General features: G+C 44.0%; 1 protein-coding gene across 1 annotated transcript; it reads right to left on the minus strand.

The window, feature by feature from the left end:
* Nucleotides 1-4,924: 4,924 nt before the first annotated feature.
* Nucleotides 4,925-12,063, minus strand: LOC140716666 (uncharacterized). Its single transcript, XM_073029486.1, is given in 7 exon segments — nt 4,925-5,157; nt 5,160-5,457; nt 7,307-7,886; nt 10,777-11,259; nt 11,261-11,486; nt 11,489-11,910; nt 12,026-12,063. Coding segments are annotated over 7 exon segments (2,280 nt in total).
* Between the last annotated feature and the right edge of the window lie 261 nt (nt 12,064-12,324).

Below are 12,324 nucleotides of genomic sequence, written 5' to 3' on the forward strand. Positions count from 1 at the left end.
GTTAATGCTTTTTAATGTTACTGAGTGACACACTGGAACCTGCCGATGATGGAATATGGAGCAACAAACAATTGGCTGGAAGAACTCAGCGGGTCAGGCAGCATCAATGTTGATGTAGGGACTTGAGCTGAAACGTCGACAGCCCTGCAGGGAGTTGTGGACATCACAGGAACCAGCCTCCCCTTATGGTCTCTGTCAATTCTTCTTGTTGCCTCAGTAAAGCAGCCAGAACAATCAAAGACCCCAGGACATTTTCTCTTCTCCCCTCTCCCATCAGGCAGAAGATACGAAAGTCTGAAAGCACGTCCCTCCAGGCTCAAAGACAGCTCCTATCCCACTGTCATCAGACTCCTGTACAATAAAGTGGACTCCTGGCCTCACAATCCGCCTCAGAATCAGGTTGAATCTCACATGTATGTTGTGAGATTTCTTGTCTTGCAGCAACAGTACAGTGCAATACACAAAATATGCTATAAATTCCCAGAGGGGAGGAAGCTGTTCCTAAAATGTTGAGTGTGCGTTTTCGAGCTCCTGTACATCCTCCCAGATGGTAGTAATGGGAAGGGGGTATGTCCTGGATGGTGGGGTTCCTTAATGATGGATGCTGCCTTTTGAGGCATGACCTTTTGAAGATGTCCTGGGTGGTGGGGAAGCTCGTGCCCATGATGGAGCCGGCTGAGTTTGCAACCCTCTGCAGCTTTTCCTGATCCTGTGCAGTGGCAATCCCATGCCAGGAGGTGATGCAACAGGTTAAATTACTCATTATGATTTTGTACTTTTTCGTTTATTTGCACTGCACTTTTTCATTAGCTTTCACACTTTATTCTGTATTGTTACTGTTTTACCCCATTCTAACTCGAAACCCTGTGTAATGATTTGACCTGCATGAACGGTATGAAGAAGGCATGCCAATGGCTCTGCTCCCTCAGTGTTTGAGGAGATCTATTTGCCACCAAGGACTTTTACAAATTCCTCTGGATGTCCAGCGGAGAGTGTTCTGACTGCTTGCATCACACCCTGGTGTGGGAGCTCCGATGGAAGACTGAGAGAAGGTTTGATAGAGGTATACAAAATTATGAGTGGTACAGATAAGTGAATGCAAGCAGGCTTTTTCCACTGAGGCTGGGTTGGACTACAACTAGAGGTCAGGGGTTCAGAGAGCAAAGTGAAAAGCTTCAGGGGAACATGAGGGGAAACTTTTTCACTCAGAGTTGTGTGAGTGTAGAATGAGTTCCAGCACAAGTGGTGCATGCGAGCTCAATTTCAGCATTTAAGGAAAGGTTGGATTGGTTGGAATGGGAAGGTCTTGGCCACTCTATACTGCCACAGACTCCAAGATGAACTGAAGGATGCCCTCACCTTGGGAGAGCCAGCGGAGATCTTAAAGATTCTGACTGACCAGTCCATCCATCTCAATAATCATCTGGCAGAGTGAGTGTGTGACCACTTCAGGAGGTCGAAGGGAGACGGTCCCTACACATCACAGTTCCACTCCCCAACCTCGGACCATGACCAGCCAGTCTCCTGCTCAGGATCCTGTCCAGCCCATGCAGGTCAGCTGTACGAGACTCTCCGCCAATGAGAGATCCCTCCATCGGAGTCAAGGCCTCTGCGTGACTGTGAGGAAGCAGATCTCCTGCGGGCCGAACGTCGCAGACTGCAACCGTCGGGGGAACTGCTAAGACTATCCAGTGATGGGAGGACGGTGGTGGTAGGGGCCACTATTCCCAATCCTAATGATTCTGGTTTCATGCTGAAGGGGAAGTTCACCTGGTGTAGGAACTTGAAGCCGGTGAAGGCCCACCACCATCAGCCCTGTCGCTACCCAGGTTTATCGAGGGTGAACAGGTCTTTATGGTGTGCAGACTTTGGGACTGTTCGTGGTGTTTGGCAATTCCTCATGGACTAGGAATGATTCGGACCCGAGGAGAGGTGCTGATGCCTGAAAGAGACATCTTGGATCCAGTTCTCATCCATGACAATCATCACTGGCCAAAGGGGGCCAAGTCCCCTTTTATAGTTTGGACAGACAAAAAGAACCTGGTTCAAGGCTAAGAGGCTGAATTCCAGACAGGCCAGGTGGTCTTTGTTCTTCAATCACTTTAGCTTCATCCTGACCTGTTGACCAGGGTCAAAGAACCAGAAACCAGATGCTTTGTCTTGTCAGTTTGATGAAGCAGAACAAGAGGAGCAGCCTACCACCATTTTGCCAGCCAAGATGGCAGAGCCAAATCATCAGTGAATCAATGTGCAGGGCCCATGCACAAGGGGAGATTCCTAAGAATAGTCCACCTCTTCCACATGTCACTGTTTTTCCCCATTTACTCATACAAATTTTTAAAATCTTTTTTTTTATTATTTCCAGAAAGAATTTTCCCCTGAGCAGCTTGTTGCTAGTTCTCATCACGATAATCACATTGCACATTCAGATGGAGACATAACGTCAGGATGTTTACTCCTCATGTACGTCAAGGATGTAAGAAATAAAATGAATTCATTTTGATTCAATTCAGTAAGTGATAACTCACTCCAATACACACTTTCTGTTTGAACACAAACGAGACTGTTGGCCCTCACAATAGATTACTTGTTCCAGTGCAAAGACCTCCAAGAGAACAACAGCTGGGAAAACCAAGAGAAAGCTACTGACATGATGAAGGAAGCCCAGAATGCCACAAGAGATGGAGGACATTCAGTTTTGCCGTAAATGCCAGCAGCAAAATGGCCATTGCCTCTCTAGTGCACCCTCCGTAGTGTGCAGTCCGGTCCTGAATCAAACTATTTTAACAGTGTTAAACATCCATGACACAAGGTCAGATTAGTTTAGCAGCTCTGACTGGAAGTTGGATGCTGAGAGGAAAGTTCACTTCAATTCCAGCCAGCTGAAGGAGTTTGATTATGAATGTTGCGGAGGGGCAGTGTAGTTGTCGTGGTTTTTCGTGCTTTTCAAATGACCAGGAGACGCAGAAGATTCTTCAAGAAGGGTTAAACTTTAATTTGCAAATCAAAGCTGAGACAGTCATTGAGCTGGTCGCTGACTGCCTTCCGATTCTCGGACCCAGCCGCTTTTTAAAGCAAACCTGGTTTAGCTGCATTAACATATCCAAGCAGTGCATATCACAGTACATCTGTTACTATTGTTTTTACCTATTGACTTATTCATGTTCTAGTCTTGACTACATAGCTTTAATTACACAGCAGACAAGTTCAAAGCAAAATATCTCTGAGCTACTTTTTATTAACACATATTGTCTCCTACATAGCTTTAGTTACACAGCCGACAAGTTCAAAGCAAAATATCTCTTAGCTACCTTTTATTAACACATATTGTCGTCTACATTCAATTGGATACATGCAGAGCCCATAGCAAACTTCAGAGCTGGCTACCTCTGATTAGCATATATTAACACATCATTGTCTTTTAGCATTTCACACAGTTTTGGTTACACAGCAAATAATGCAAGTTTAGCACATAGCCAACTTCAAAGCTGGCGACCTCTCCCTAGCACATACCAACACACCATTGTCTCCAGCATTCCACATAGTTTGTAGCATTAAGTTTTATACTCCATAATATTTTATACTCCAATATAGTCAACCATCAATGGGGCAAAAAGCTTCAAAGTTGAGGAAGGTTCATCTTTATTTCACTCTTTATCCCTGAATTACACCCAGTCAAAAGGGAAGAAAAGTGATGGAGGGTGTCTCAGGTAAATACAAAGTGAAAGGGCCTCTTCTCCAGGACTATAGAGTGAAGGAGTGCTGTCTTAACTCTTCCTGAACAAAGACCTGTCCTCCATTCCACATTCTGAACAGATATTGTACTGTGCAAAAGTTTTGGGCACAAAGATATAGCTAGGGAGCCTGACTTTGCTCAGTACTGTAGTAATTTTATGTATTGCACTGTACTGATACTGCTGAAATTGAGCAAATCTCATGACGTGTGTGAGTGATGATAAACCTGATTCTGAAACGGGTCTCTATTGTGGACCGAGAGTGGGAAGGCGGCAGGGAGAGTGGAATCATGGTTGGGAAAATCTGTCCATATCATCTTTTATCCCCCTGCTATATGTATGTGCCCAAGATATTAGCACAGTACTGTATCATAAACCCCGAGACCCCTGACCCAGAAATTCATCGTTATCCTCCTTATTCCGAATTGACAAAGGTCTCCTTCCGATCCAGACTTCAGGAGTTCAGCTGCTGGGAATTTATGAGTACAAGTTTCTGGTTGGATTCAATTGATATAACATTTGATCTCAACAGCTCACTAACACTACATTACATAATTTTCCACAAACAACATGCATAATCTGAAAAGTACAACATCACTGACAAGGATGCCAAGCATTAACAACTATCAGTCTTTATCATGTTCATTGACAAGAAGAAATTTTAAATAATTAAATTATTTTCTCATCAGATACTGGAGATATCAATCAAGATTTTGTCATTGTGAATTTTATTTAAAAAGAGAATATTCTGTTTCTTAATAACTAATAGATGGATCTCAGAAGAACAAACTGATATCCGATTATCTCTTAACTGATAAAATATACATACCATTATCTATTGCATAAATATATGTAACACACCCTGAGAAAAAGCACAACTGGGTCTGTACATTATCATTACCCAAGAATGGCCATATGTTGGGGGACTTCCTTTTTGGTCTGACTGAATGAAAAACTCATTAAATAATGAAGGGACACATTCGCAATTTGTCAGATGGCATTGAGAGAGACTACTCCCTCTGGGAAAACGAGACAAAAGAGTTTGGAAATAGTCTGAGTCTATTTCTTTCCCCCTGCAGTCACTTTTGTTGAACATGATTAATTATCCTGCGAGTTTATCCAAATACATTCCTCTTCTCATGCACGATTGATGGTGATGAGTCCCACACATGATAATGATCATTCTACAATTATAGACTAGCTTCTTGCTTGACCCTGATGGGTCCCAGGGTTGCTGGACCATGGTTGGAAGTCTTGGCCCTGTCATGGAGGTCAGAGGGTGGATGGTTGCCTCCATTGTTCTTGTGGTATTCTGCTCTGAGTTGATTTTCTTTGCGGTCTTTGTCAAGGTCAGGTATTGGAAGTTGCTCGGTTACCACCTCCTTGTCTGTTACTGGGGCAGTCTTGTCCAATCTTTCTGCCATTCACTCATGTCGATTTCATCGTTGACCTTGGAGTGATCCTCCTTGGACCGTTTGGTGTCTGGCGGCATGCAGCAGTGGCTTTTCTGGTGCCTCTTCAGGCTGCGTAGGTGGTTGTAGCTCCTGGAGCAGAGGTGACACTTGTGTGGCCGCTCTGTCTTGTGTACGCGCCCATGCAACTTGAGGTGAGTGAGTTGGGTGAACTTGGCTGAGCATTGCTTGCAGTGATATGGCCGCTCTCCGGTGTGCAGGCTAAGGTGGGTCTTCAGGTTACCGGCATGAGTGAAACGCTTGTCACACGCCTGCCCGAGCAAAAGAAGGAAAGATTAGTCAAGCACTAGAAGAAAAGCAAAACTGTGCCACATTAAAATGAGTTTCATTCCTGACCCACGGGGTATGTGGGTTAAAATGGAGGCCAATGTCCATGTTACATAATCCTATTCTACTTTTTCTCTAAATGTTATATGTATTTCATATATTCATATACAAATACCTGAATTTCATTAACATTCTTTCCTTTCCTCACAACCACTACCACCCCCATCCATTCTGCTTTCCTGAATGAGCCACGGGCTCTTCAGATGCCATCTATGATCTAAAGCCTCATTCAACTAAACCAGCCCTTTGAGCGTCTCCATAGTGAGAAGTGGCAACCAAGACAGTTCTGCATACAAAAAGCACATTATGTGAACAATCTCATAGTACACCAGTGAACTCCGGGTTTGATGCAGATTTGTCAGTAATGTGTGAAATATTCTAGGTGTGAAGGCCAGGTGAGCTCTCTACTTGTGCACCCAGGTTCCAATTGATGAAACCCATGGCACTGGCCTTGGCCCCTCCGAGCCTGTTTGTAAACTCTCAGGATCAGTTCATTGGAAAAGTTCTAAGGTACTGTCTGCACTGGTGCCAGACTGGACTCAATGAGTTTGGCCAGCTAGACTGCTACTAATTTTGCCTGGATCACTCCAAGGCAGCCAATCAGAAGCAGAAGGACAAATTTCCACTCTCCCATCAGTTGGAGTGTCCCTGAAGATGGGTGCTGCTTTCCTACAACAGTGTTCCATGTAGATGTGCTCAATAGTTGGAAGGCCTTTACCCGTAATGGACTGGGCTGCATCCACTTCTTTTTGTGGGATTTTCTGTTCAAGGACATTGGTGTTTCCATACCAGAATGAGATACAGCCAGTCAATGCATTTTCCACTGCATCGCCACAGAAGTCTGTCAAAGTCACCCCACCCGTGAGAGGAGTGATGGTATTCAATTGCGGGGTGCATCAATAGTGTGTGTGCAATTAAGGTCAGGAACCATGGCTGGCTCTCTTTTTTTTTAATTTTTTATTTTTTTTTTAAATTAGTTTTTCAAAACATATTACAAAATTAAAAACCCCAAATCCCAGTGGGGAGCATTAATACAGTGTAAGATTAAGCATACAATAACAATATGCTACAAACGAAGAGAATTTAACAAAAAAGCACCTAAATTAAAGACAAGTGAGCTTAGTGTCCTCCCCAAGCCCCACAACACAAGAAAAAAACAACAACAACTCCAGACCAACCACCACACAGTATAAAGAGTATAAGTCCGGACAGTCAAACTCCCAGACTGTGAATACACTTAGTAACAGAGGATTATCTCCCAGCTCCCTTCTCTTCCTTTCAATTCACTTCAATGTTTTGAATTTACAAAACATAACAGTATAACAGTATTTTCTCTTGTATTATGAGCTGCCAGCAACCTGGTCACAACAATTTATGGGAGAACATAAACAAATTCATTTTACCAGACTAACAGCCCCTTATTTTGAAAGTGACCACTTGTTCCAAATCATCAATCCCTCTCTATCCTGTCAAACCTCAAAGGAACTTTGGACAGTCGACTTCACCAAAGAAGCAGTCTACCTGTTTTAAATATCAGTCGGAAATCCCCAGAGTTTCTGAGGGTATTTAAGTGCATCTGCCACAAATAATCCCTTTCTTGGAAGAGGGAAGGTGGGAACAATGCCCTTCACACAAGTGGTTATGTGCTCCTGCATGTCTCACCCATGTCAGCAATGAGGAAGCACATGGGGTTCCAATGCAAAGAGTCGCCAAGCTGGGAGTGCAAGCCTGTGCATGTACTACAAGTAGAAAGATTGTAAACAAAATACGTACTTTTAGGTTAGATGGATGACCGAAGGGCTTCGAACACACATTTGTTGAGCTAATTGAGGCACCTGAAGTTGACGGCTGGGTGAGGGGCGTCTCCTTCAGGCCCACCCCCGGAGCCATGGGCAAGTAGGCTCTGGTGGGAGCAGGGATAGGAATGCCTTTTGGCTGCTCTGAAACTTGCCTTTCTTCTGGAGGCAACATGACGGGCAACAACATCTGACTCATCGTGGTATCGGAGAGGCAGCTTCCCACTATGAAGCCATCGCAAACCGGAGGCATCTTACCAAACAGCCTGAGGTTGTTCGTGTTGTTCAAAGTGGCTGGGCTGCCGAGCGGATGAAGGCCATTGGATCCAGGGGAATATTTAGGCAATGCATGTCTGGTATAGTGAGGAGATAGAGTGCTGTTTGGATACGTGTGTCGACACAGGAGGTGGCATCCGGGTGAATACATCAGGTTGGAGACCAAACCCTGGGCATGGCTAGGATGCCCATTCATGGGCAGAGGGAGTTTGCTGGATGGTGTGCTTGTTGAACTAGGAAAAAGAATGCGAGGGGTTTGTCGAATTACAGAAATCTTGGATCTTTGGGTTGAATCATTCCTTTCCGATGGTTGCCAAAAACAGACGTGTTACTTTTTTGCTGTTGAGGTCCTAACATGCACGAAGATGTTTTCTGTGTTTCAAACAACAACAAAAAAATAGTTACTTCACTTGAAATGGAGATAACAGAGAGTGAAATATATTGTCACCCGGGGTAAAGACAGGAAGGTGGAATGACAAAAGAGGCCTTATATTTTTGGATTATGGAGTAAATCAAAGATGAAAAGTTTGAGGCATTTTTAATCTTTCTGGTGTCTTGCATTGTGGGGCCACTTGCCTCAGTCTTTCCCCAGTGACTGACAGGATTGATACAGGCTGAGAGGGTACTAATGTCAAAAACATGGTCACAGAAACAAAATGAAAATAAAATGAAAATGATTGATGTCAAATCACTGAAATATTTCCCCACCTATGGAGGGTCAGTAGCTAAAATTTCTACTGATTTTATATATTTTGGTTGATCAGAACATTTAAAAGCCACTTTACACTATATTAGCATCCAGATCAATTTAACAATACATGGATGGGCTAGGTTATTGAGCCAAACTTCAGAGACAACAGAGATTCAGCAGGCAGATTCAAATTAAACTCAGCTCTTTCAGACAGGATGGGATTGGACAGATGGGTTTGGTGCTGGTTAGGCACATAGTTGCAGTCATTAAACCCAGTGTTTAGCAGAACTGCTGGAGTAAAAGTGATTCTGCTGAAAAAAAATAATGATGCTTTGATCTGTGACCAAAGATGAGTCTCTGATAGGAGGCAAGTCGCACTGAACCAGAGCTTCCTCTTTCACTGGCCAAATCATTTCGGAAGAAACTTAAGTGGGTGGGGTCTCGGAGCAAGGGGCTGACTAACCTGGAGAGATCACAGTCACTCTGAATTGTGCTGAATCATATAATGACGTTGCGTGGAATTACGTTTGTGAAGCCAGTAAATTCGGAGGGTAAGAAAACACCAAGTTTAGTTTACTACCGAAACACAGAAGGTAAGAAAGAAACCATATTTACTGAGTTATTGACTTCTAATTCCCTATCTTTTCCATTGATAGGATGATAATAGATACAATTTTATTGAATATACTTTGCAAATGCATGTTCATAAATGTGACTGTCCACCGTATCCATCCTCCTCATATTTTATAAATTTTCATGAAGTCACCCCTCATTCTCCAGCGCTCCAGGGAATAAAGGTCCAGCATGACCAGCTTCACCCAATATAACTCAGACAGCATCCTTGTAAAACTCTTCTGCACTCTCTCCAGCTTGACAATGTTTCTCCAAAAACAGGGTGACCAAAGCTGTAAACTCCAAGTGCAGACTCGCCAATAACTGAAAAAAACGCAATTTCACGTCGCTGCTTCTAAACTCAGTGCCCTGACTGATGAAGACCAGCATGATAAACACCTACTTCACCTCCTTATCATCTTGTGTGGCCGCCTTCACTGCAACATCCGTGCCCCCGTTGTACAACGCTTGTCAGTGGCCCTCACAACACTCCGACACTTCAACCCCCCCCACCCCCAGTAATTCACCACCCCCTCTTCTCGCCATCTCCCTCACCTTACCTCAATTACCTCGAAGGCAGGGTCAGACTGATGCAAGTCGAGTTTGAATGCTGAACAACATGCGATTTGCAGGTTCGATTGCTGAAGAGAGAGAGAGTACTCACCCACTCAGCCAATGTCTGTACCACACATTACCTCATTGCCTATAGCTCTGTCAGTGATGTAGATGTCCCTTTGTGAGCTCACCTGAGTCCCAAACCCCTGTCCCTGTCTGACCCTGCCCTTTGCTCCCCTCCACCCTACTCTGCACAGGACGAAGCACATCATTCTCTCTTCTCCCTCCCCCCCAGGGTCGGAATCCAAAACCCTAAAATCACATCATATCAGGCTCAATGACAGTCTCTACCCTACTGTTATAACACAGCAAGATGCACTAGACCTCACCATCTATCTGGTTGTGGCCATTGCTTCTCACTGTCTACTTGGCAAAGACAATAAACTTGACTTTGACTCATTCACACCTTTACATTGAACAGATCAGATTACAAGAATGCACTTTTGTTGCACACTTGGACACAAAAGGGACTTCCAGGCGTGCAGAAGTTTAAAATAACGTCTTTATTTACCTTTCTGGAAATACCAGAACACAAGCGCATCGGCTTACCAAACATGCTGTGTTCTTGAATGTTCTTGAATACTCCATCACATGTGCACTGTCGCCCCCAGGACCCCTCAGCTGCCCCCAAATACCCGTATAAGCTTTGCTCCTCGTAACCATCAATTAACCTACTAAAATATTACCGTTGCTAGTGCAACTGAACATTAATCAAATTGTGAATAAACAAAATGACAAACCAAAGCAATAAAATTATATGACCATCATATAAGAAAATTAGGGGGGTATCCAGTGTCCATTAATATGCTCCACATTACTATAGGTCCCACACTCTCCCCTTCAAAATGAATGTCGTCCCGACATTATAGATTTCCCAGGGTACTCATGTCTTCAACTGGTGAGTTATAGTGGTTGGTTATAAAGGAGTCAGTCTTTCGAGATACGCTCTGTACAGCAACAGTCTTTGATATGACATGCATCTCCCTCTTTATGTCACGTGTCAGCAACTGGCCTCACTGGCCAGATGATATCTCAAGTGCTACTCCGCTACTTGTGCGGGCTATGTATCTCGGACTGAAGGTTTTAACCCTATGTCTACCCCATAACCCATTACACAGACCCACACGTGCTACTGTAAGCCTCACATCTGTTCTAGTCTCCTTCTATATATCAGTGGCCTGTGTTCGACTGATGGTTGGCCTAATGTGCTATATGTGAGTATCTTAGGTGGGTTTCTTTGTCTGAAAGGATACTTTCTTTTGGGAGCTGACTGCTGCTGAAAATTCAGCTTCTTCTGGAGCTCTGCAAGTCTCGTTGGTAAACCTTCTGTATTTTTACCATCTTGGTCAGTATTAGCTGAGGTTTGAAAGTGGCTCAAAGAATCCAGTTCCTTACGCAACACGTCCATTATTTCTCTTTCTTTATCCAATTCCTTCCTCAACAGCCGAGCCTCAGTCATGAGGGTCCCCTTCTGTTGAAGAAAACTGTATACCTGTTGCTTTTCCTCCTCAAGATGATCCTTTAGTTTCTGGTTTTCTGTGATGATTATTTCAGCATCTGTTCCTTTTCCTTCTAATGTCCGGATGTGTTCCCTCAGCTTCCGAAGCTCATTCTGCAGCAAAGACAATGCTTTCTCTTCATGTTCCAGAGACTCCTTCATATGCTGGTTTTCCTTGGCAAGCATTTGCTGCTGTGACTCAACAGAAAGTTTCTCATCCACAGTTTGCTTTAAACGAGTTTTGTCCTTGTGACTGAAGCTCTGCTTGTTTTTCTCTCAGTTGTTGATTCTCTTTTCTCATATTATCTATCTGTTCTGTCAGTGCAAGCAGCATGTCAGGATCTTCTTTTTCATCTTCCAAAAACTGCTCAGTTCCAGCCTTATTGTCTACATTTGCCTCTTGATCCTCTTGACACTGAAGGAGATCATCCTTTACATCATTCAATTCATCTTCATGAATTTTTTTACCATCTTCTGCTGTTCTTGTATTTGAGTTGTTCCATAAAAGTGCCCAAATCCCATGCTGAAAGCAACTACCAGTGCCAGTAAAATGCATTTATTCAGAGTGGTATTGAACCAGTGTTGCTGCCGCTGCTGCTGTTCACCATCTGTCACATCGTCCCTTGGTTTTTCTTCTGATTCGGTCGATAGAGTTCGTTTTTGAATATGTCGTATCCTCAGATTAGGGCTGGATTTGCCACTGGTATCATCACTATTTGATTCAACAATGCTTCCTTCAATTGCAGATACAGTTTCGGGAGGGGCAAAGGTATGCTGGCTGCTGGAGGGCGAACCCAAGTTCAATTCATCATCATTTATGTTTCCTGCTTCTGCTTCTTCAGTTGCTTCTTGATTAATTATGGTCCAACCACAGGATGATTCATGATTGCTGGAATTTCCCAACTCAGGTAATGGCTTACCTCCAGCCGGAGATGGCCACCGCTCTGCACTATGTGGATCAACTCATTTGCTTTTTTGTGGTCAATGGAAAAAGCGTCTCTTACCGCAGCAGGTGTAACTTCTGGATGCTGCTCCATTCCATTCATCACCAGCCGCTCAATTACATTGTAGCCGATGATCGGTGGCTATGCTACTCCTGGCTCATTAGAGACAAGCACCGGCACAAGCAGCTCTGGTGGGGGGCCCCTGTTTGATCCCAACTTGAACTTCAGCTCAACCCATCCTGCAAAGGGTATGGGTGTCTGGTTTGCTGCTTTGGCCACAAGTTTCTCGTTCTCACCCAGGAGCTCATCCGTGTCCCGTACCCCTATGTGTGGAAAACAGGACTCTCTCCGCTTTTCAT

This window comes from Hemitrygon akajei, chromosome 26 (assembly GCF_048418815.1).
Source record: "Hemitrygon akajei chromosome 26, sHemAka1.3, whole genome shotgun sequence".
NCBI lineage: Eukaryota > Metazoa > Chordata > Chondrichthyes > Myliobatiformes > Dasyatidae > Hemitrygon > Hemitrygon akajei.